The 26,437-nt window shown below is 35.1% G+C and overlaps 1 protein-coding gene and 1 long non-coding RNA gene across 4 annotated transcripts; both read right to left on the bottom strand.

Moving 5' to 3' along the window:
* Positions 1-8,355: 8,355 nt before the first annotated feature.
* On the bottom strand, positions 8,356-10,023 carry LOC109206968 (F-box protein At3g07870-like). The gene has a single exon (XM_019369844.1). It carries the CDS (start codon positions 9,875-9,877, stop codon positions 8,576-8,578), a length of 1,302 nt encoding a protein of 433 aa, XP_019225389.1. The 5' UTR covers positions 9,878-10,023; the 3' UTR covers positions 8,356-8,575.
* A 4,899-nt stretch (positions 10,024-14,922) lies between these two features.
* Positions 14,923-25,210, bottom strand: LOC109206971. Of its 3 annotated transcripts, none has more exons than XR_002064952.1 (5): positions 25,066-25,210; positions 24,293-24,460; positions 24,087-24,166; positions 17,920-18,020; positions 14,923-15,449 (listed from the first exon to the last, which is right to left on the bottom strand). It is a non-coding gene; the product is annotated as an uncharacterized LOC109206971 (long non-coding RNA). The 3 variants fall into 3 exon arrangements; XR_002064953.1 differs by lacking the exon at positions 14,923-15,449 and adding an exon at positions 15,456-16,428; XR_002064951.1 differs by lacking the exon at positions 14,923-15,449 and adding an exon at positions 16,727-17,137 and having other exon boundaries at positions 25,066-25,208.
* Positions 25,211-26,437: the final 1,227 nt, after the last annotated feature.

Genomic DNA, 26,437 nt, shown 5'->3' with positions numbered 1-26,437 from the left:
AGGAAGAATTTAGTTTCTACTTCTTTACTTGTGAAGAATGGATTCAAATGTGTATTTGTTTCTGATAAAGTTGTTGTAAGCAAGAATGAAATGTATGTTGGAAAAGGCTACCTCACAGAGGGCCATTTCAAACTCAATGTAATGGTTGTTGACAATATGAATAAAATTTCAGCTTCTTCTTATTTATTGGAGTCAAATGATTTATGACATATTCGTTTAGGACATGTCAATTACAAAACCTTGCAGAAGTTAATTAATTTAGAAGTATTACCTAAATTCGAGTGTAATAAATCAAAATGTCAAATATGTGTTGAATCTAAGTTTGTAAAGCATCCTTATAAGTCTGTTGAAAGGAATTCAAGTCCTTTAGACTTAATTCATACTGACATTTGTGATATGAAGTCGACACCGTCTCGAGGGGAAAAAGTATTACGATTGCATTCGATATTGTTATATTTATTTGCTTAAGAGTAAGGATGAAGCAATTGAAGCACTTAAGCAATACAAGAATGAAGTGGAGAATCAATTGAATAAAAAGATCAAAATGACTAGAAGTGATAGGGGTGGAAAATATGAATCTTCGTTTGCAGAAATATGTTCGAAATATGGAATTATCCATCAAACTACTGCACTTACACACCCAATCTAATGGAATTGCGGAAAGGAAAAATCGTACATTAAAGGAAATGATGAATTCTTTATTAATAAGTTCCGGATTACCGCAGAGTTTGTGGGGGGGAGCTATCCTTACAGCTAACTGAATACTCAACAGAGTACCCCACAGCAAAATGCAATCTATTCTATATGAAAAATGGAAAGGAAGAAACCCCAACTTGAAATATCTCAAAGTGCGGGGGTGTCTAGCAAAGGTACAAATTCCTTACCTAAAAGGGTCAAAATCGAACCAAAAACTGTAGATTGCGTTTCTATTAGATATGCTACAAACAGCAAAATATGTCGGTTTTTGGTTCATAAATCCGTTAATCCCAAAATTCATGTTAATACGGTAATGGAATCAGATAATGCTGAATTTTTTGAAAGCATCTATCCATATAAAACTGAATACGAGTCGTTAAGTGAAAGACCTAAACGACCTCAGGAAGAACCAAAGGAAAATACTCCAAGTGTAGAAGATCTAAGGCGTAGCAAACGTCAAAGAACATCTACTTCCTTTGGACCAGATTTTGTGACATTCTTACTTGAAAATGAGCCTCAAACTTTTAAAGCAGCTATGTAATCTTCTGATTCGGCGTTTTGGAAAGAGGTAGTCAATAGTGAGATTTGGATAACCATACATGAGAATTGGTTGATCTTCCTCCAGGAAATAAGCCTTTAGGTTCGAAATGGATCTTTAAACGGAAAATGAAAGTTGATGGTACTATTGACAAATATAAGGCAAGACTTGTTGTCAAAGGTTATAGACAAAAGGAAGGCCTTGATTTCTTTGACACTTACTCACTAGTAATGAGGATAACATCTATTAGGGTGTTAGTGGCACTAGCGGCTGTGTATGGTCTTGAAATTCATCAAATGGATGTTAAAACAACATTCTTAAATAGAGAATTGGAGGAAGAGATTTACATGGAACAACCTGGGGGTTTTGTGGTTCCTAGTAAAGAAAAGAAAGTGTGCAAACTTGTTAAGTCGCTTTATGGACTTAAACAAGCACCCAAACAATGGCATGCCAAATTTGACCAAACGATGTTGGCAAGTGGATATAAAATCAACGAGTGTGACAAATGTGTTTACATTAGAAACTCTCCAAATCATGAAGGCATTGTTTGGTTATATGTTGATGACATGTTGATAATGAGCAAAAGTATGGCAGATATAAATGCTACTAAGCACATGTTGGCTAGTAAATTCGACATGAAAGACTTAGGAGCTACTGACGTGATCTTAGGAATCAGAATCCATAAGACTCCACAAGGTCTAGCATTATCACAGTCTCACTACATTGAAAAAGTACTTGACAAGTTCAAGTATTTGGATTTCAAGATTGCCAAGACTCCAATTGACGTGAGTTATGCACTTCAAAAGAATGAAGGTGAAAGTAACTTACAACTAGGCTATGCAAGAGTATTGGGAAGTTTGATGTATATCATGAATTGTACGCAACCAGATATAGCATGTGCTATTAGCAAACTGAGTCGGTTTATAAGTAATCCCAATCAAATACATTGGATGGCAATGAAACGAGTTTTGGGGTATCTAAAAACATACCCAAAATTATACTTTGCATTATAACAAATATCCCTCTGTGATTGAGGGATATAGTGATGCAAATTGGATCAGCGGATCATCTGAAGTTAAATCCACGAGTGGATATATTTTCACAATTGGGGGTGGACCATTTTCTTGGAAATCATCCAAACAAACGTGCATCGCCCGTTCACATTGGAATCAGAATTCATAGCTTTAGATAAGGCCGGTGAAGAAGCTGAATGGCTCCGGAATTTCTTGCAAGATATTACATTTTGGCCCAAACCTTTGGCACATATTTGTATACATTGTGATAGTCAAGCGGCAATAGGCAAGGCTGGGAGCGTTATGTATAACGGAAAATCTCGTCATATATGACGGAGACACAATACCATTCGACAACTACTCTCTAGTGGTGTTATCACGATTGACTACGTAAAGTCAAGAGATAACGTGTCGGATCCACTTACAAAAGGCCTATCTAGAGAGGCAGTTGAAAGATCATCAAAGAGAATGGGGTTAAGGTCTAGGACAAGTCATTATGGCGGTAACTCTACCTAGCAGACTGGAGATCCCACGAGCTAGGTTCAACGAGATCAAACAAAGTTATGAATGACGGTTCAACATTTTCGAACAACTCAACCCATTCTCGTGATGAAGACAATGTTCATAAATCGAGGTAAAGCATTAAGGCTTTTTGATGAATCAATAAAGCTTAAAGCTTTTTAATGATTTGCTTAGTCTAGAAGGATATGACCAGATAGTGTGTCTATAGGATTACACGTATAGAAATCACCTATGTGAGTGTGAAGTGTAAGCCGCTTCAAGGGGAATGAAAGTAAAGGCCCATTCTCTAAGCACTCATAAAATAAGGGGGTGTTCATGGCTGAAACGAACACAACCGTGAGAACCATAAATTCTTAAAGATTAATTGTGTGACTTATGTTGTCTAGGTATACAATAAAGCTCGACGGTTCAAAGATATCAAATCTACCGATTGACCGAGTATATCTGATATAAGTTCACTACGAAAATTTCAAAGAAAAACCTACTTATCCAGATGCAATTAATTCTTGCGTGTAAAACACACATCCGTGCATTTCTTTATTTTATAGCCATTTCTCATTCATGTGAGGGATTGTTGGGCTTTAAGCTTGGTGTAGCTTAATTTAAGCTTGGTGTAGCTTAAAGAGGGTGAATGGGAAATGGAGGGAAAATGAAATATTTGTGTTTTCCTCCTTGGCAAAGGGACATTGTCCCATATTGAAGGAAGAAAAGAGTATTGATGGGACATATACAATCGTTCTTCTTCTAGCTCTTAAAGAGTTAAGAAGAAGGCAAGCCTCACGCCGTCGTCGTCGTCGCTCGCTTAGCTCGGCTTTGGATTTGGTCAAAGATTGATTGATTAATCTTTTTGGACAAAATTCCTTTCAATTATTTAATTAATTAACGAAAATTCAATCCGAAATAACCCATGACCCGCGACCCCGTCCGGTCAGGTCCGTTTTCTTTCTCGAATTATTTTAAATCAGTTTTTTAATTTTCCAGCAATATTCCCACCTGTTCCAACAGCTATCGCTGTTCTGAAAGGTTGCAAACCTTTTCAGAAACAGTGCCAAATGGGCTATAAATATGCCTTGAATCCCAGAATTTTTACTTACTAAATTTTCTGATTATCTTCTTCTTTTTCTGCACAATATTTTCCAGTGTGTACCATTGAGTGGTTCGCCGTTCACCAGAGTTTTTGGTACCGATACGCTGGTGAGTTAAATCGTTCTATCCTGGGAGGATATATTCTAGCACCTCGGGTACTTGAGGGGAATAATTTTCTTAAGGACGCACTGTGTATTCAGCGGACTCGATTTATTCCTATATTATTTTCCAGAATTTATTTTGTCGTTCTAGTTCTACTAACTTTCTGTTTCTGTTTTTCCAGAAAGTTTACTGTTTTATTGTTTATTACAGCAATACAGATTAAATAACAAGGATCAAGTAAAATCTTAATACATTTAACACTTCGCTAAATATACAAATCAAAGTAAACTAAATGAAATAAGATTGATTTTCCAATCTAACTAAAAAAATTGGATGGCTTGAATCAAATACACGTAAAATTCTAAGATTGACAAATAGAATGAAGAATTCTGCCTACACACCCACAAGTTCAGAGTTTACTTCTCTCGTTTCTGCTTTAGGTCCCAAAGGGCCAAAAACAAAAGGAAAAATAAGTTCCTTTGATATTCTAACCGCTGGCAACAACGAATTTTGTTTAATTTTACTGGAAACTTGGCAACAATAAGATTGCAGGTCATGTCTGGTTAATCGTGCAAAAGCAAAAACTAGTATCACAAAAGAGCTACTCGGATATCTCCATTTGGACAATATTGTTAGTTGAAAAAATACAAAACAACAATGAGTTTACTGAAGTTTCTCTTTTGACATAAAAAAAGTTGAAATTTTGTGAATAAAAACCATTATTTCACTTAAAATAATCTTCAAACTACATTTTCAAATTCAAGTGAAAATGAAAATAAACAAGATTATAAACAAACATAAATTTGCAAATAATCGTGTATGCTTGAGTAAGAGAGCTTGGAGTTGCCGAGAAAGCTGGCAGTGAAAATTATGAGGGATAATGCCGCTTTATAATTAAATTTTCGTTTCTTACTTTAACATGAAGAATAAGTACTTAAAAGGCGTTTAAGACCCACTTAAAAGAAACTGAATGATTGAACACAAAAAGTACCTTAAATTATTCTTTTACACATGTAAACAACAACCTAAGGCCACTTAAAAATTAGAGTATTTTGGTCATTAGTAAAAAGATAGATTCCATCCCCATCTATTGACCATTTGCAAGATGCATTAGCACATCTGCTTTGGTCTTTTGAAGGATCAAACAGCAGAAAATTTCCATGCAAAGTTCCAGAACTCATTTGACATGAAGCTGTTGGATTAGCAGCACTTGTATCAATAGGGAAAGTAAAAACAAGACCAGTACCCACGTTGCTTTTGCTAATGTTGTGTCCTTGGGCTGTGCATTGGATAGATAATGGAAAAGCCATTTGACTAGAAACTTCTACTTGATAAATTGTAGCTAAGGAACAAGTTAGAATTTGTACAAGGACCAGAATTGGGAGATAAAATTTGGAGGAATTCATGATTATTTTCATGTGTTGAGGAAGGTGGTAATTGTTACTTGGTTTTATAGCTGTCACTGTTTACTAGTTAAGTAAGTTGTTCAAGAAAAGATTAAGGTAATGAGACTTGGGGGAAGGGAACTGATTGTATTTCCAAAACCTTCGCAACATATCATGGACATTCTATATTTGCATTTGGAAAGGAAATCCTAAAGGAATTTGGTAATTCATTTGTTGTTCTTTTGGTGCCTATCGTTGTTTTATGACCTTTTTGGGACTCGTTCTAATTAAGCTCATCTCTGAGCGGGCGCTTGGAAAACGCCTCGAGACACGCCTGGGCGTGAAGGTGTCAAAGTTGGCCCAGAAAAACATGACCCACCCAATTTGCATCTGCCTAGTTGTTAAAGAAGAATTAACCCAAATAGCCGTCCACTCAACCATTTAAACTAAAAATAACCAGTGGAAGTACAATATATGCATAATTTATGTATTATATGTGTATAAGCAATGTATAGTCTATTTATATGGTTAGAAAAAGTAAACAATAAATGTGGCTGGCTATTTATGTAAAGATCTCGTAGTTAAACTCAGTCCATCTTGATCCATCTCATTTTACACATGTAAACAACAATCGAAGGCCACTCAATAAAGGTTGTGTCAAATTCGCTTGGTGAAGCCATAACTACTTCTTTGGGCCAGAGGGTTTGTTAGACCCTTGACAAAGCTGATCGGCAAGCGGCGCGGCAGTGGCAAGGATTTTGGCATGATGGCCTTGCCATTGGTCTATGTGCGGGGGAAATCAATATGCAAGACAATGCGGGTGTTGTCAATGGCAACAAATTGTTGCAAGGGCAAGTGTGACGGACTACGCTTCTATTTGAGGGCTAAGGTGTGACGGACTACACCAAAACATGAGTGGGTTGCGTACAAGCAAAGGCCAAGACCTTGATGGAACTAGGCGGGCTGGACGGAAGCTTGACAAGGCAAAACGGGAAAGACCTCGGCGCTAAGATGGGGCAGCTTAGTGCCAAGGCATTGGCATTGGGAATATGATGTTGCCATGACTTAGGTGAGCGGGCTGGCACCTAAGGAACTTGTGGGCAAATGACTTAGAAAAGGGAAGGGCATCAAGGCTTGGTGACTTGATGCTAAAATCAGATTGACATGGGCAAAGGGCAGACTTGATCAAGTAGGGGCGACTTGATAAGAACAAGCAACGGTGGTAGCGGGCGTGCGCGCGCAAAGTCATGGCGACGAACTGTGGCGATGGCATTGAGCGGAGCAGTGTCAAAAGCCAAGGCTGGGCGCAATGCCAGCCTTGGGCGTGCAGCAGCTGGCCAAGAAACGCGCACATGCAATGCACATGGAGTGGTTTTCAAGTGTGTTGTGCACATGCCATGCAGTTGGGCGGTTACAACTGCCCTTGTCCAATAATTGCTGATTATATGCTGAGTCTATGCACGTTTTTAGGCATGTCCTAGACATTTTTGATCATGGGGATCATGTCCTATCAGTTCGGGGATGTCAACTGAAAATAGGAAACACTTTTGGGCTGACTACACTATATATATGTGTGTTAGCAGCCCCAAAAACGGGCTAAGTACCTAGGGAGGGAAATAGTCTATGATATAGGCATAGGGTTGTCTATATTAAGGCTTGAGCATGGCAAAATATGTGTCATTGCCTTGCCAAACGAGTGGGCAGCACGAGCGGCCTTAGGCGGGGGCTTTTATAGGGCAGATTCGTGCAAGTGTCGGCTATTTTTGTGAGTTGGTGCCTGCCAAGGGTGGCAGCACCTTGCCAAACTCGAGAATTTCCTTTGTAATTGATTTATTATAAAAGGTTGGGAAAGGGTTCCGGTAAATCTGTGTGCCTTCGTTTAATTTTGTTGCCTTGAATTTATTCTAAGTGTTAAACCTCGAATGCGAAAGAAAATCGGGCAAGGCTGAAGTCAAGTGGGGACTTGACTGCCGCACAACGGGCAACATTTTCGGCGGACAGAAAACGCCCCTGTGACAGTAAACATGATGCAATTTTCTTCGGGATGAATCCAAGTGTTGGTTTTTGAAAATGGTTCTCACATCATATATGAGGGAATTCAGTAAGTCATCTTTCACCTCAGCCCTAGTTTTCTCTGGAGAAAATAAAGTTGTGTTCCAGAATGTTGATGTTTTGATATATAACTTCGTTCTTTCAGTAACTGCAGAATGTAAGGTAGCAAACAAGAATTATACGCAAGTTAAGAGAGGCATATGATACAGATGATAAGCTGGAGAACACTGAAGTTCCAAGACAGAGTAAGGATCATCTGGGAAAGCTTCTTAATGAGGTGGAAGTTAAGCTCGGGGAAACATCATACCTAGCTGGGCATGCAAGAGTTCAGTTTAGCTGATGTGATGCATATTCCTGTTCTAGCTTGATTAGAATTGTTGAAGTTGGACTAGTCAGTTTGAACTAGTATGGCATACAGTACAGTGGTAGACCATAAAACTTCAAACTGATGATCAAATGATCTTCCCCTTCAGATGAGAAATTCTAATCCGCCTTCAAAACAGGTGCCAAATCCATCAAGAAAGTAGTCTATGGACAGGAAAAGGAATGTATACCATGTTTGCATTTTTTACCATTGAAAAGTGTACATTTTTTCAGCACAAAGAGGGTCAAGCAATTCCAATAGACGGTATCAAAGGCTTAATTCATAAACATTGCACTTAAGTGCACCAAAAAGGCAAAAACTATTAGCCTCTTGTATGATACATTTATTCAAGTAGTACCCTGGTAGCAACCTAATCGCACACGAGGAGAGGACAGGTAATCTTAGGCACAGTCAGTTGACCGAGATTAAGTGTTATCTGAAGGTAGTGCAAGTCTAAATGTTTCGTTTAGGGGAACGTTGAAAAGATTCCAGCACATACTCTTATCAAAACAAGCATAGGCCAAGGAAGAGCTAATCTTATCTATGATAAACTAAAAGTAACTTCTCAACAAAAGCAACATCTGAAAAACCCAGAAATGGAACAAAATAAGGAACAGCTTCAGAATTGCAAATAAAGTGCATAACGGAACAGATTGCAAGGCAAACTAAGATGCCACTGTCATTTCTATAATGCTACTATATAAAACTATTAAATTCTCAGAAACTACGCAGAACAAGTTTTCAAAATAGTATCACTAGGATTTGAGCTTTATAGCTAGTCAAAAGCAAATACATGGAGACCCGAATATAAGGCTTATCATGATTCATGAAGACTAGCTTTTGCGAAAAGGGTACTCCAATACCAGTTCTTCAACAGGTCCATCTCATTCCGTGCGTTCTGTAGTTGAGGCGGGAACCCATTCGCCTCTTCAGAGTCGGATGCATCAGAAGGATCAGCTGCAGCCCCACTAATTCCATCAAGCAACACGAGACTCTCAGCATATTCACTCAAGAAGAAGGACTCTTTACCACCGTGGATACCGAGATCCTTAAATTCCTTGCTCTCGGGATCATATGATAGAAGATCGCCAACACACTTCTCTACCAGAAATTCCCCATTTCCCCTGAACCCGATAGCATGTGACAGCCCTCTCTCCAAAACCACTACAAATTTCTTAGTCCAGGAATCTAATTCACCATACTGGTTCATAACCCAAACAGCACAACAATCACAGGATTCACCCCGATCGCGACCCTTTTCGTACCAAATCATAGAAATCAGTTCCCCACACAAACTTACAGTCAAATCCAAAGGTGATACATGTACCAGCTCTCGCGGCAAACCCATCTCACTAAATGTCTCATCACTTAAATCAAAAACCAACAGGCTATTTGAAAAAACCCCACCTTCCCTCTTACGATAGCAAACCCAATGAATAGCCCCATTTAGATAAACACTGCTATAGAAATACTCAACAATTTTACAACTAATATCCTTCGAGTTAACTGTTTTCCATAAACCAGTACTTAAACTATAGACCTCAACTTCAGGAGGCAGTATAGTATAAGCACCGTTAAATCCCTGCAAATAGGCAATCCTCACTACTTTATGATCATTTGTTTTGTAATCAAACCCAAATCCAAGGCAAAACATGTAAGGCCCATATGGACCAAAGTGAACACGAGGCACAGGGAGGGTTAAGCTTTTGCGAATAGCAGGGTTCCATAGAATGATAGTATACGTGTAACCAAAGAGATCATCAGAGAGGCAAAATAAACCATTGCACAAACCCACAACTCTAAAGTGGTTCTTAGACCTAGTCTTGAACGTAAACTTGAGTTCCTTAACTAGGGTTAGGTTTTCGGGTTTTGAAGAGTCAAAGTAAACAGAGTAGTGCTCTTGTTTCCTGGGTTTGAGGGAGAGGTGGCGGAGGAGGAGAAGGGAAGTGGAAGTAGTAGTAGTAGTAGAAACAGAGTGAGATAAGTGAGTGGAGATGAAATTAGGAGATAAAATGAGAGAACACCATTGTTTTGAAACACACCTGAATCGTAAAAGGCTTTCAACGGGCAACCTGCTAAGGATTTGGGGTAGCAAACTATCAGGCAGATAATCAGACATTGTTGTACGACTTTTTTCACCTCTTTCTTGTTTCTATAGAGAAGATAACAATGAACAAAGTGAGAAAAACCCCTAGGGATTATATTATATGGCTGTGTCTCCCTAAAGTTAAAATCCTTACGCTGCAGAGAAAGGAAAAAAGCTACATGTTCTTCAGCTTTCCGAGCACAAGATGACAAATACCACAGAAAAGCTGATATGGAGTACTAATACTGAACAAAAAGCATTTTTTCGTTTTTATTATTTTGGTCATCACAGTCTAATTTTGAATGGTTAAAGAATGTAAAATCTTAAGTTTTACTATGAGAACTATAAGAGTGCGTTGGTCACCCAATTATACGAAATTATCTACCAAAGTTATATTTTTTTTCGTTTGTAACAATAAAATCACTTAATTATGTCAATAGCACTCAGAAGTTCACGTAACTAGATTTTTCAAATTTTTGATCGTCAAATACCTATTTACCATCAAAATTATCAACTTTTATCTTCTTTTAACTTTTTCTTTTAGCTTTTTAATATATAACTTTTTCTTTTTTAATTTATATTATGGACATACCTTAGAATAAATAAATTTTATTTATAAATTAAAAAAATTAAAGTAGTATTTAAGCATATACAATATTGGAATAATAAAATATTGGGCATAGTAGGAAGTTAATTAGAACAATTTGTTCGTAATAATAATTTTGATATTAACAAAATAACTCAAAACACTATTTACACAATTGAGAATGAAAGGAAATAAAAGTTTTAAAATATATATTCCATGCACGTACTATAGAAAATAATTATTTAAAATAAAACATTACATATTGTTGAATATTATGCTCAATTATATTATTATTTTGATATTATATATGCTAGAAAAATATTTTGTTTTATAGGTAAGTTCATAATATTGATTAAAACTAGAAAAAAATTAAATATTGAAAAGGCATAAAAAATAAAAAAAAAATAAAAAAAGAAGATAAAAGTTAATAATTTAGACGGGTAAAATAGGTATTTGGCGATCAAAAGTTTGATAAATTTGGTTGAATGACCTTCTAAGTGTTATAGACGTCGTTAAGTGACTTTGTTGTTACAAACTAATGAAAGATGACTTTGGTAGATAATTTCGGAAAATTGAGTGACCATCTGAGTAATGAACTCGAATTATAAGGAAGAGTTTTATATAAACTAACATTATAATCTAAAAGTTCAAAAAGAAAACAATTCATAGTAATAGAGTTCTAATTAAAAGATGATAAATCACTGAACTTTGTTTCTGTTTTAAACCTATGGTGATGTTGAGTTAATACCCGTTTTCAATATATGTAAGCTCTATTTTATTTGATCAATCCAAGCATATGCAATTTCGCAATTTATTCGAGAAATTGAAATTGAGATCCGTTAAGACGGAATATTGATTTTATACTTTGAAATATATTTAGGATGCAAAGGAAAAGAGTGAGAAATTATTGACAAAACAAATATTGAGCTGTCATTTTATCTCAAAGGAGAGAGGACCAGTATGTGAATTAGTATATGTAATCTTATATGCATTTACCATCCAGGTTTGTGATAGAATCAGTGGTTTAAAACGCGTTTTCGGGCCGAGACTTGGGGCGAGACACACCAAAAATGTTCCGTGGCGATGGTGTGGGACGGAAGTCTCAAGAAACATACGTCCATTAATTCGGAGCGTTCGCTCGCGCGTTTCAGGTGCGTTTTTGTAGTGAGAGATAAGCCCTAGAGACCTTTTCAAATTAAAACAAAAATTGTTGAATAAGTCCTTCATATAATACCCAAATTCTCAAAAACCAACTTGGTAATTACTCAAAAGTTTGAAGAAGGAACTGAACTGTATTAAATTTAAAAGTCAAGGCCTTTTTTATTGATTGAAGCCTTAATTCATGGTCTTTTCCAATTCTTTTTCTTGACCGCTTGTCTGCTAATATCTCCCAAAAGCAACGAATATTCAATTTTTTACATATACAAAGAGAACTACATTCTCCTTCATAGCAGCGAATTCAAAGTTCAAATTGTAGGTTAGTCATCTTTTTGTTCCTCCATATAGAAAACTTTATTCTTTATGACTCAAGTTACTTGTGCTTCTAATTAGCTTATAATAGATTGTTTTGATTAATTTTTTGTAGGGACGAAGCAACATACATATATATAGTTTTCTTTAAATATTTATTATAATTATATTAATTTATAAATATTTATTATAATTATATTAATTTATAAATATTTAAAATTAAATACTTATGGGGCTTACGCCCCGTGCCTCGGGGCTTACGTCTCGCTAAGGCATATGTAAAACATTTCGTTTTACGCCCACACTTTTTAAAACACTGAATAAGATAAATAATGTTTCTCAACTCTTAACCAGAAATCTTATCTTTTAGTCCTGAAAATGAAAAATGTTCCGATAGGAAGCGCTCTTCCGTAAATAAGTGTTATGCAGCTCAAGGTAGACAGAGTAGTGTTTATACTTCTTAAAAAATTTTACATTATCGGTGCGCACATCTATAGGGTGCTTCTTAACCTCTTCTTTATAGTCACTTTCAAAACGGTGTTAAGACATCCGACTTTATATAATAATCTTATTAATATACGCTTCAAATATAATTTTTTCCTACAATAAAAATCTAGTAAAACTATATAAGTGGGGTCTGCGAAGGGTAGAGTATACACAGACCTTACTACTATCCCGGATGAGTAGAGAGGCTATTTTCGGAAGGACCACTCGAACTCTATTTTTCAACCGAAAAATGATATATGGTCTGATCTGCTTTCTCATCATATACTAGGCCTCATATTTTCAACTACTTTTTTTTTTTTTTAATAATTTTAGTAAGTACCATTCCGCGCTCTTAGAAAAATTTGACAGTATACTACTATATTTGAATAATATTGAGAAAAGTATCTGGAAGCAATAAAACATTGAGATAGAATTAAAGAAAGTTCAACAATCATCAACGCTAAGAGGAAACCTAACTCAGTCCTATTACCTAAAACTTCCCAACTTATTAAACTATTAAGAAAAGGTATGTTTCTCAGCGTTCGTCTCATGCTCAGGGCAATTCCACAAGACCTTGATTTTAACCACCATAATATTAGGAAAAGGTATATTTCTCAAACTCTTCAAAATCCTTTTCAATGTACATTTATTGGTTGTATGTAAACACGTGTATCCATTCTCTTACCCATAATTACAAAATCCTAAGATTTAGGAGATGACAAATCCGACCTCTAGAGCCATACTCGTCGAGGTGAAAAGTCTATGCTAAGAACTTAACCCTTCTTCATACTCGGTCTCAAAATGGTGTTATGGCATTCGAACTTCATACAAATAATTTTCACGAAATTAATTTTACATCCATAGTACAACTATTCCTTTATCCTACTTTCCAACAATACAAAATATGGCCTCAATTACACTTTTGGTAACTGAACCTGTCGACGTCTGAGCATCCTATTTTTTGACGAAAGAATTACGGATTTAATCACTTGGCCCAGTAGCCCAACTAAAAATGGCCTAGGTTTGAAGTCTTTACCCAATATGGCCCATGTTGCATATAATTTGAAAGAAACTTTTCATTCTTTAGCCCATTGTTAAAGACATACTTCTAGGTTTTTTTTTTCTTTTCTTCTTTCTTCTTTCTCGGCATACTCAATCTCTCTTCACTCGCCTCTCCTTCCTTCTCCCTAAAAATTACAGGATTTTTTTCTATACACTCGTGATAATTGCTTTTGAGCACTCAAGTGAAGAAACAAAAACAAATACTGTAACATTTCAGTAATTTTTGTGCTCTATACAGATGTGCACAATGGCTCCTAAATCCTCGCATTCTATGTCAATTCGATTTTAATTTTTGAGTTAATTGACAAAAATAGGTTAAGGAACCGCAATAAAATTTGGCATATCAGTCCAAAAACTATCAGATCTGGCCTAAAACTATCAGATCTTGCCTAAAAGAGCATCTCCGGCAACCTCGTCTCATATTTTCTTATTTCTCTTAGTTTTTGTTTCATCTTTTGCAACTGGTGAAGCCCAAATTTGAATGCCAAAAACTCGCCGGAAAAATTCAACACCACCAACCATCGAAATCTGTAATGTGGTGATGGACAGAAGGTGTTTTCTAGTGTAAATTCGTATAGGTAGTGTCTATACACACTTATACAATATTGTATAAATATGTATAAGTGTGTATATCTGCGTACAATGCTGTATAAATTATCTATATTTTTAATGTATAAGTGTGTATATACGTTATTCGTGTATAATAGGTATCCATGGATGTTTGACACTTTCTTCTTTTTTTTCTTCTTTGTCTTATTTTTCTGATATACATTATTAGGTATTGTATATATAAGTTTATACAAAGTTATACATCATTATACATGTAATACAAATGTGCACTTAAATCTAAAATTAAAATTTTATATGTTAATCTATGTATAAATCAACTTTTTTTGTTGATTTATTTGCCAAATCATGAACATGCAATAATTTTTTCAATTTTTATTTTTTATNGCGCGCAAACCGTGATGCCAAAGACACTGCTGCTGACAACGGACCTGCTGCTGCCTTATAGAAAACTAAGTCATTTTCATTGTAAATATAGAGTAGTTTTATTTCATGTACTTCCATTATGTTTCTCTAGCTTAATCAAGTCTAGTCTTGTAACTTTGGATTATTTTTTTTAAGTACTATTAGGGGGGATCAAGCAATCAAAACTTTCTAGCAAGCAAGCAATTCTCTGTACTGGTGTCTCTCCCCCTCGACACCGCGTTGCTTTTCTGTAATAGCTTTCATTAATGCAATCAAGCTTTCTTTCATTCTGAATTCTCACTTCGGTTCTCTCAATTGCTCTTGACATTGGTTTTCCCGTACGGCACTGACAATCTCGTCTAGCGTACGGAGGGGACCTCAGTTGGCGGACAGCAACTGCACTGACATCAGTTGCCTAGCCTTACGTCGCCCTTCCAAGGAATCTCAGGAAGGCGCCGCGTAACATATTTTTTGACAAGTAGCAAAAAGTTGAGCTGGGCTATTGGAAACAATAGTATATCTAAAATTGACAAAAGCATTGAAACAGTAAATTATTCAGATAGAAGTAAAAAGAAAATAACAACCATCAATCCTAAGAGGAAAATTAACTCAGTCCTAACAACTAGAAAACAATACGTCAGAAGTTCATAAATTGTTAAACCATCCAACGAATGCAAGTGAGAGTAGTTTATAAAGGCAAGTAAAAGGCCGCTAAATTGCTAGCGTTTGTCCTGTGCTCAGGGCAATTCCACACGGCCTTGGCATAAACCACCAAAATGTTAAAGAGAAGTCTACACTAAGAGCTTCCTGATGACATGCTTCCAGTGGTGCAGAGAGATGGTCAATCAAGATTTGATGCTTCATATCAATTTGACAATAGCGTGAGTTTTCAGACAAAGACATAAACTGCTCATTAAATGCTTCAATCAAAGAAGGGAGCTAGCGACGTGCACAGGGAGCATCCCTTTCAAGTTTCAACCTCAATCCAATTGCTTTTTGTTTTCCATTTCAGGCTTATCTGAAGAATTTCTGAAACAGAATACAAATACCGTGAACAGAAACAGCAGGAGTTAAGAGGTGCAGATGTTGCTAAACTATGATTTGCCTTGACATCAAATGTCTAAATATGGATATAGGGAAATGCCAGTGTAACTAGTGCCAGAATGACAAATTGACAATGATGAGCAACTATCTCTAGCTAAGACTGACTTTCAACATAAAACATATTTGACAAAGATACAGTGAAACTTATCATAAAGACAAGACAAGGTTACCTATACATTACCGTCACGATGTAAACATACACAGAAATAGAATATTTCTAAGTTTTCATTAAGGTTTTTTCAACTAATTTGGTCTCAGTAAGTTTCAAAATTGCTTTATCTAAACCTCTCTTCGCTGACGAATTATTTTCTGAAGAATATTTATTACATGATAAGTGTTTACATGTTAGAGCTGTAAAATCACAGATTACAATTCCAACTTAGAGAATATCAGCAATCTTTAATTATCAATAACCAAACAAACAATTTGAGTTCCTAAACTGAAAAGAACTTCAAAATTCACAAACGAGACTCTGATTCCAAACGAGCAAATAGTAACAAGCAAGATTCCTCGTCACTACACTGTTTAAACTGTTGACATATTTATTTCTGGAAAATAGGGAAAAGAAAGAGAGGAAAAGAATAAAAGGACTTGCTCTGGAAACTTTTAGGCTTCAGCATGAAAGGGTGTTCGTATTTTCATATAGACAATGTAATAAGGAACCAAATGAAATAACTAGTTAAGACAAAAAGAGAACTTATTTCTAAATATTCATAGACATAATGGAAACTACCCTCTCAATTTAGAGCATATTCAACAATTTTGTCTATCTGGATGAACTCCTTCGCATGGTTTTTCTTTTGGATCATTTCATTCATATTGCCTTGCTGCCTTGGTATTCACCAGATCTAGGAGTCGTACCTAATTCTGGATGAAGGAAAAAAAGATCAACAGAAAGTATCACCTTTGATAAGATCGAGATCANATTATATATGAATTTGAATTTTTTGTAGCTGGAATAGGAATATATACAAACTTGGGGAAGAAGAATAAAAAATCACAAAATTTTTGTGCTTGAAAATCTGCAGAATAAAAAAAAAAAAAAAGAAACAATGCTTATTTTTCGAACTTCGGCCTATTGTTAATGGGCTATAGATTTGCAAAGTTCTAACTGGGTTATTCTGATGCAATGTATATGGGTGGACTGTATTTTTGTGTAATTCTCCCTTTTTTGACAAGTAGCAAAAAGTTGAGCTGGGTTATTGGAAACAATAGTATATCTAAAATTGACAAAAGCATTGAAACAGTAAATTATTCAGATAGAAGTAAAAAGAAAATAACAACCATCAATCCTAAGAGGAAACTTAACTCAGTCCTAACAACTAGAAAATTCCACACGGCCTTGGCATAAACCACCAAAATGTAAAGAAAAGTCTACACTAAGAGCTTCCTGATGACATGCTTCCAGTGGTGCAGAGAGATGGTCAATCAAGCTTGATGCTTCATATCAATTTGACAATAGCGTGAGTTTTCAGACAAAGCCATAAACTGCTCATTAAATGCTTCAACCAAAGAAGGGAGCTAGCGACGTGTACAGGGAGCATCCCTTTCAAGTTTCAACCTCACAATCCAATTGCTTTTCGTTTTCCATTTCAGGCTTATCTGAAGAATTTCTGAAACAGAATACAAATACCGTGAACAGAAACAGCAGCAGTTAAGAGGTGCAGATGTTGCTAAAGATGTAAACATACACAGAAATAGAATATTTCTAAGTTTTCATTAAGGTTTTTTCAACTAATTTGGTCTCAGTAAGTTTCAAAATTGCTTTATCTAAACCTCTCTTCGCTGACGAATTATTTCCTGAAGAATATTTATTACATGATAAGTGTTTACATGTTAGAGCTGTAAAATCACAGATTATAATTTCAACTTAGAGAATATCAGCAATCTTTAATTATCAATAACCAAACAAACAATTCGAGTTCCTAAATTGAAAAGAACTTCAAAATTCACAAACGAGACTCCGATTCCAAACAAGCAAATAGTAACTAGCAAGATTCATCATCACTACACTGTTTAAACTGTTGACATATTTATTTCTGGAAAATAGGGAAAAGAAAGAGAGGAAAAGAATAAAGGGACTTGCTCTGGAAACTTTTAGGCTTCAGCATGAAAGGGTGTTCGTATTTTCATATAGACAATGTAATAAGGAACCAAATGAAATAACTAGTTAAGACAAAAAGAGAACTTATTTCTAAATATTCATAGACATAATGGAAACTACCCTCTCAATTTATAGCATATTCAATAATTTTGTCTATCTGGATGAATTCCTTCGCATAGTTTTTCTTTTGAATCATTTCATTCATATTGCCTTGCTGCCTTGGTATTCACCAGATCTAGGAGTCGTACCTAATTCTGGATGAAGGAAAAAAAGATCAACAGAAAGTATCACCTTTGATAAGATCGAGATCACACCATCTGAAACTTTCCTTAGCGGGAAAATCTACGAGTGAATACAGGCAAGCCAAAGTGCATTTTGCTTTCAAAGCATTCCTGCACATGTAGATCTAAATGTCAGTTGAACTGAAATCTTACTGGAAACACTAATTCATTCGAAACTTTTCAATTAAGCGTGGATAATTGCATAAATAATTTTGTTCTTTCATTTCAATGTCTTAGCTGGAGCGATTGGCCCAGCAACTCTCAATAACTCAATCCAACTATGCCTCTATCCCAAATCAGATGGATCGGCTGATCACTTATGTGCTGTATATTAATTCTGAACTCTCTGGGCCCTATATTGTCAAAGGCTTAGTTAAGGCACGGTTAAGCCCTAAATTAGATACTTATTCAAAGCACTTGCGCCTCATTGCCCATAAGTTCTATCTTGAATAGAGTGGTACAAAACAATAAATAAGATTGGCAAATAGACATTAATTGTTAAGGAAAATAATTATGAATGAAGTTGTAATATTTTTCTGGCATTACCTATATATTTTTACTTTTTTCTTAATTGCGCCTTTTTTAGCTAATGCCAACACTTTAATTCTGTTTTGCACTTACAGCCCTGATAGACCCGGGGTGCTTTTTGACCCTTTTCGCCTTTGACAACACCTTCTGGGCCTAACAACCTAACCAGAGAAAAGCATGAGAACCAATATTTCAAATTGCTAAGTTCTTAATCACAAGGTAAGTAGGCATTTTGTTTATAATCGGTTCAAATTCAATTTCTTTCCTCTTTTAAAATCTAGGAAATCCTATAAACCTGAATAAAATCAATTTATTTCATCTCTGGAAGTCCAATTTTGGCATGTAATACCTTATCGATGTAACAAGAGTCAACATATCAATTTGTCAATCTGAGTTCAGATTTATGTAATCGTAGTTTGCCAACTAATAACAAATGAAATTTATAGTCAAATAAACTAGTCTTTTTTCTATTTCTCCATTTTGCCATTGGTTGGTAAAGTACAAAGAAAAGCAATTCCCACCCCTCAATTCACCATGTCGAGCTTTAAACATTAGACCACCTTCCAGAGTTATCAAAGGCGTAAAGCGCAAAAAAACTCTAAGGTCTAGGTGGGGCTTTAAGCGCAAATAAAGTATGGGATTTAATTTTAAAAAAAAGGCGCAAACGGAGAAAAACTACATATATGTATGTGTAGTCTAAGACTAATATCTATAACAATGAATACCAAATATATGGACAAAAAAAATTAAAAGAAAATTTACGATAATATCAATTGTTTATTGTCGACTCTTCAGGATTACACTCATTGACAAGGAAAAGTATGCCTAAAGGCCTTGATGACAACACTGAAGCGCCTGCTAAGAGAGGCAAAGTGCTCAACATGTTTTGAGCCTTGCTTCAGGGCTTAATCGCGCCTTTGATAACACTGCCACCTTCTAATTTTCTTCCCTTCATAATTCGGTGGGAAATCTGGACAGGGATTAACATATCCCCTTACAGATTAGCATGCATTTATTTATTTTTGGTACAAAATTTTGTCTTTGCTCTATTTACCCTGTATAAAGCCATGCTTCTCTTACTTTTACAGGCATCAACTTACTTTTGAAGCTCTCCTCACCAGGAATAAACTTCAAAAGCCAGCAGCACCAGTGACTGATCCATCATTTTAACTCCTCCCCCACTCCCCAACCTCTTCTTCTCTAGAAACAGAAAGTGAGGAAGAGAAAAGGAAATCAGCCAAAGATCCCAAGTTTCAGCCACCGAGGAAAATGTCAGATCATATCCCAGAAGAACTGATGAATCCAAAATCCTCTCAAACGGCTCCNCTTTAGGAACAACAGTGAAATACTTTTGACAAGAAGAACAGGACAGCTTGTGTCTTATAATCTCGAGACACATGAAAAGATGAATTTTGATATCATTGGCACTAAAAACTCATTCTTTATGGGAACTTACGAGGAAAGCCTTGTTTTGCTCAATGAAGGAGAGCTACTGTTGCCAAATGATAATTCATCTGAGACCAACCAAGATGAATGCAAGGACTATGACATTGAGAACAGGAATGCTCAAATGAGTGATTTATGGTACCAACTTGTTATGCATCAGTATCTCACCACTGTTTTGGAAATCAGACATATTTAAGCATTTGTTAGAATCACACCAAATAAATTGGATTTAGTTTTTGTTTAGTTTACCATCTGTATTCATTGTGCTGTTGCATTCTGTTTTTTGTTTATCAAAGCTATGTCCGACATGTTGATCCATTCCAGTTCTCATTCATCATTGGTATGTTTATTATGTTGGTCCAACCCAATTCTATGTATTGCTACTTTCATCAATCTCTATGACATTCCATGTGATTTTTAAACTTAGAATGATGTTATCAAGGGTGAAGGCCTTAGCCACTGTACTGTAACTTTGGTGGGTTAAAACATAGGTTTGTATTTACAATGTTCGTATTTCAGATAAATCTAATAGCAAAATAGTGTCTATGAATCATAAAGCCAAGGCATCCAACAAGAAAACAAAGTTTTTTAGTTAAAAAAACAGGGCTTGCAAATCTAATTGTTGACCAAGTACATCAAAAAAAAGTGATGTACCCAAGTTGCATACTTTGTCCAATTTCTACCCGAGTTTCGTACTTAAGAATAAGATCTGTTCAAATCTCATTTTCCTTTTCCATATCTCTTTGATATAACGGAAGCACACAAGAGGTCCAGGTGTTGCATTACGCTCTGATATGTAACCTTCGTTGAAAGCCCAAGGACACTTCTGCTTGATATTTTCTTCTCAACACAAGCCCAAAGAACTCCCTCTCAAAATACTAATCTGGAAAACCATATTGAGACTGAGGAAAGCAGCAGAAACTAGGCCAAACCTTTCCATTTAATGTAATTGACAACATAGGATACACATTCTTTGAGGCCACAGTGTGAAATTTGAAAGTTTTCAACAAAACGCTCTAAGAAAAGAGACTATGGAAATAAGTGACTGGTGCAGGCTCTTCAGACAACATCAATTGCAGCTACATACAGGATACAAGAAAGTAGTGCAGGAATGAATTATCACATAGCCTCACGAATGCTGATTATGGAGGAATATTATGAAAGTGACAAAAGAGTACAATAGCAACATCATGTTTAAAGTGGGAACGGAAATAAGATCAGCTTTTTGGGAATATGGGGGATATGGTGACCACACCCTTAAGATCAGCTTTTTGGAAGTATGGGTGACATGGCGACTATGCCCTTAACGATCCCGCTATCTTTACATATCTAGCTATAAAGATACGACAATTACTCAAGTATATAGGTACAAGACGGACGAACTCTTTGGACTTTGAGATTCAGAAGAGACCTATACGATTGGAAGATTGAGGGAGTTCCAAAATACATGAAAGGAACATCATAATGTAACAGCAATGTCAGACCAGGCTGCTTGGAAATGGAATGGGAGGAGAATGGAATTTTTGGTTAAGTCCCTCTACCACAGACTACTGAGGACATATTGTTCCATTACTTATCAGTATGGACTCTTAGGGGACGTTTGCTTCACATATTAGTTATGCATGAATTAAAATGTAAGGATTGCTTATGTGGTGATTAATAATGAAGGGATCGCTATGCGGCGATTAATAGTGAAAGGGATTATTGAACGGTGATTAATAGGAATGGATTGTTATACAAGAATTACATACTTTAAAAGCATTTGTCTGGTAAAAGTTTAATCCCCATATTGCTAATACACATATTCTTATTCCACATTCTATCTCGCATAAAATAATCCATATATTCCCACATAAATTAATGTGGATATATTATTAATCCCATCAACCAAATGCTGCATTAAGTAATGCAGCAATTTTTTTCTTATACAGCAACCAAATGCTGCATTAGTGATGTGGAGTTTTCTTATGTGGCTAACCAAACACTGTATTATTTTATTTGGGATTTTATGTTGAGATTGATTATGCCAATACAATCGGCCAAACGACCCCTTAGAGACAAGGAAGGTTAATCTTTGCCATGGGCAGCAAGAAAGCAAAAATTTGAGGAAAGGCAAGTTAAAATATTTCAGTTAGTTTTGGCTGTGAAGCGATAGGGTAAAGATGAGAATCTTTAGTTTTGCTATTCAGTTCCGGTGGATAAAATCTGTTCGGAATACAGTAATCAATGCCGGATACAATCAAGGATGTGATGTTTTGGAAAAGAAGATGCAGAACATGACATGTAGTACCTTTGCCTATTACATGGATACTTGGAGAAAAGAACATGAAATCTTGTGAAGGCGTGGAAAAAGAATGTCTAGATAAGGGCCTGATTTTGTTTGTAGATAATTTTTATACATCCAAGAGGTCCCTATTAATACCGATGACTAGGTGTTATTTGAAGATAACCAGATTTCTGTGTAAATTCTCCACTTCTGCACACCGCGTGTATACCGGGAAATTTTTCATCTCATTGATATAATTGTTACTTTATGTAAAAAGGGTACATTTTCTTAGAGGAGCTTGACATATTCTGTTCACACTGCACTGGAGCGGAAAATATATATTGCACCTGGGACCAGGAAATTGTGGGAAATTAAAACTAGTATTTCTCAAATTCTGCCCAAGGGTTTTCGTTTATTTATGAGGGAATATATCAGGGGACCGAGTAACAAGTATTGGGGTTAGTAGCTTAATCAAGCCAGCTTATTATATTTTGTGTTTCACTTATAATTTGTAATAGAAACAACAATTCCGTGCTTCAGTTATCAAAAGTTTATTACTTCTGAAGAAAAGTCAAAGCCGATTTTGTCCCATATAAGAAACGATATCAACATTTTCAAAACAAATGATGAAAACAAGCAGAGGCGTATCTACGTTAGGAAACAAGGGGCACATGCACCCATCCTCTTGCCAAGTAAAAGTAGATTTTATGTATAAATTTTTAATGGTTTAGCCATATAGAATAGTTGGCACCCATATTCAAATTTTGGCATTGGTGCATAGACTCCATGGACACACATTAATGTAATACCACGTATTTAGTTTGTAATTCAGAGCTCTTTTTTTGTTTTAATTCTATTTTTATTCCCTTCTTATCATTTTTCCTTTCTTTTTTATCTCCTTCTCCAAGTTTTCATGGTAAACAATAACTTAAGGAGTCAGAGAACCATAAAATCTAACTTCATTGAGATTTGTCTTTATCTTAAACCACTATAAATTAGTTTTATTATAAATAATTTATGTGACAATAAAATATAAGTTCATGACGAGACTTGCTTAAATACTTTTATCCCAAATTATTGCTTAAACATGTTTGAATTCCAACCAAATTATTGAATTCTTTTCCAACTTTTTAGGATAAAATACTTTTCTTTTTTTGGATAAGCAACTCACATATAAAGAACGCGTCATATGCTCTAAGAGCTTTTTGATATTTTCATGCTTCTTTTACCATAAAATTTGCGTAATTTTCAATTTTTACAGTATTAAACTTTTATTAGCATTCTACTTTTCCTTTTTATTTTGAATTTTAAGTTAAGACAAATATTATGTAATGATTGTCAGATATAATTAATAATATTAATAACAAACACAAATTTAGATTAGCAAGATTATAGTTTATCTCTTTAAATAATGTGCAACATCATTAATATGTCATAAAACACTAAAAATATTACGTCTCTTGATATCATGACAAGTATCGTGGTGCACCCATGGTCTTAAAATTCTGGATCCGCCTCTGAAAACAAGTTCAAGTAATTGCAAGCCTATCAGTTGGTTCAATTTACTGGAGGGTATAGATAATACTGAAGTGCTGAAATAGGCTTTTATCAACCAAGATGAATAAGTCAACACCGATAAGAACAATAAGGCTTTGCAAATTCAGGTTTTAAGTTAGTGCTCTTCTATTAGAGTACTTAATGATGCACACCAGTATGATAATATTGGGATGTGCAGCTCTTTTATGTTGGATCATTATCATCCATAGCGATTCCCCAATCTAAGGAACAAATCCAACTTTTCAAAAAGTCATTAACTGTCAAACTACTGTTCATACATGTGGATCAGCCAGAAAAAAACAAAATGAAGATGAGAACAACAAATAGAGACCTGCCACACTAAGAGAACAACAAAACATAGATATGCAACACTAACTTACGCATTCAGCAACATCACTGAAGACTGAAAGATACAATTTGAGAAGAATAATCTTAACCATCAACCTTCCACATGTAGTTTCTGCACATGAAACATAAGATGAATTTTTTTCAGTTAGTCATGACGATTATAAAAATGAACAAAAGTCAGATATTAATAAGTATATTAAAAGCACATATAGATTCTGCAATAATTTATGCTTCTTACCTTGGGAAAAAGAAATTATTTTGCTTTCATGTCCTTTCTTCTATGTTCAATGCATTCCGTTCCTTGATTCGAATTAAATGTGCGATTTAACTAGTTCACATACAGCAGTCTCTAAGGTTGTCACAATAGAGATTAGATTCAGTCTGAGATGTAGCACAGAACTGAAGCCTGAGGAGTAACGAAACGAGACGACTAAACGTAACTAAAAGAAAAAGTAGTACGAACCGAAAAAGTAAAAGTTAAATACTAACTAACTACTAACGAAAANTTTACCATAAGACTCATAAACATCAAGCTAAGAATTACTGGTAGTAGTTTTCCAGACATAATTACAGCCCACCACCCACCTAACCCCCTCCCCCGGGACCCAAATCAGAGCTAAGCACTCTGAACTACACGTTGGTAAACCACAATTAAGCAATTTCGAAGAGCTTTTCCGTGTAAGAACTACCTCTCGGCTAGTGCAAGGCAAAGGAGAGTGGTCGTATATTGTAAACAATTTTCCCCTTGTATTAAACTATTTCTAAACTTGGAACCCATTATCTACAGACCACAGATCGTTACAAAAAATAACTCTACTGTTGCGCCGAATATCGACCTCAACAAGATTTTAACATTAAATCTAAGACTAGAACAGGTTTTGGTTTGCAATCTTTTCTCTCAACACCACTAATTGTTTCACATTAAGCAAGTTATGAGGAAATGGAGGTAGTGATAGTCATGAAGCAGAACTGAGTAAAGAGAGATTTAGAAAAACCGATTCTGAAACTTACTGAGAGGATGGATCGATCAGTGCTTCGCTACAGGTTTATTACTTTGGAAGCCATTTTGCGCACCGGAACGCTGCGAAACGCCGAACTTTTTTGCTGTCACTCAGTTCGAATCAGCTTTACGGGTGTCAATGCTTCCGTCCGGCTATAAATTTTGTGCCATACTAATCTTAATTTTTTTTTATTATTATTATGTATAACTAAAATTAGACTTTTTAAAATTATTCTAATCGTGTCGGTTTTTCTTCGATATCGGTGCGATTCCATTAATCTTCATTATTTTTCTACATGTCAGGTAAAAATTACTAGTAGAAGTATAACGTAATAACATACGGATTTTTATAGGGTTTCGCAAATCTCTTTATACATTTATACTGTTTAAAGGGTGATAAATTAAGAAAATATGAAAGATGATCATAGTATTAGATTTATCAACTATTCTACAGCAGCATAAAAGAAACTAAGCAAAGACAAAGAAAATATAAATCACACCAATGAAAAGATATTAACCAAGTTGTGATTCAAGAATAAAGTACATAGAAGATTAAATATTCAAAAAGATTAAATTAAGTCATACGAAAGGAAACATATTCAATACATTACAATTTGCTACTCATAATCGCTAGAATATTTTCTATCTTGCTAGCGAATATGCTGAAAAATAATCTAGTTTCAATAGGAGTAACATAATATTTTGGGAATTAGAATTTTAAATTTATTTACTTGTTGGCTTTTAACCACTTTTATAATTCCAATGCCCAAAAAATTAATGCTTTATTATTTTTAAACTTAATATATAAATATATTTTCTACATGTAAATTTATTTATTTTTCTTTTATTTTCACAAAATAAAAACTGCCCTAATATCGGTACGGTTATAAATTTATATTAAAACTTAACATTTTATTAAAAAAAACCTAAAAATCAGTTCGATACGATTCGATCCATTTAGTTGGTTTTTAAATATATATTAACACCCCTACTTCTAACCATTTTGTTGCTCACTCGGTCACCTAACTTAAATGATACTAGTAGCATCGTCAATACATAAATGAAATCTTTTTAACAAAAATAGTTCCTAATACAATAAATTATTTTTATCAAATTTTGAAGTTAAAAAGAGTTCAATAAGTGATGGTGTGAATACGAATCGGCAAGCCCTCCTAATGTCGTACAATAAGTAGCTATATAATGTGGAAATGACACCACGTGGCCACTTTTGATCATGTTCTTTAAAATATATCCATAGTTTATAATGTATTTAAAAATTAGTCAATTTCATCCAAACTTCAAGACACGGCGTCCTAGAGTTTAAACCTCAAATTCAAACTCCAAGATATTTGATAAATGATGAAAAGTGCATATTTTTTTAGT

The sequence above is a fragment of the Nicotiana attenuata genome, unplaced genomic scaffold (genome assembly GCF_001879085.1).
Source record: "Nicotiana attenuata strain UT unplaced genomic scaffold, NIATTr2, whole genome shotgun sequence".
NCBI lineage: Eukaryota > Viridiplantae > Streptophyta > Magnoliopsida > Solanales > Solanaceae > Nicotiana > Nicotiana attenuata.
This window is presented reverse-complemented; position numbering and strand designations above follow the sequence as displayed.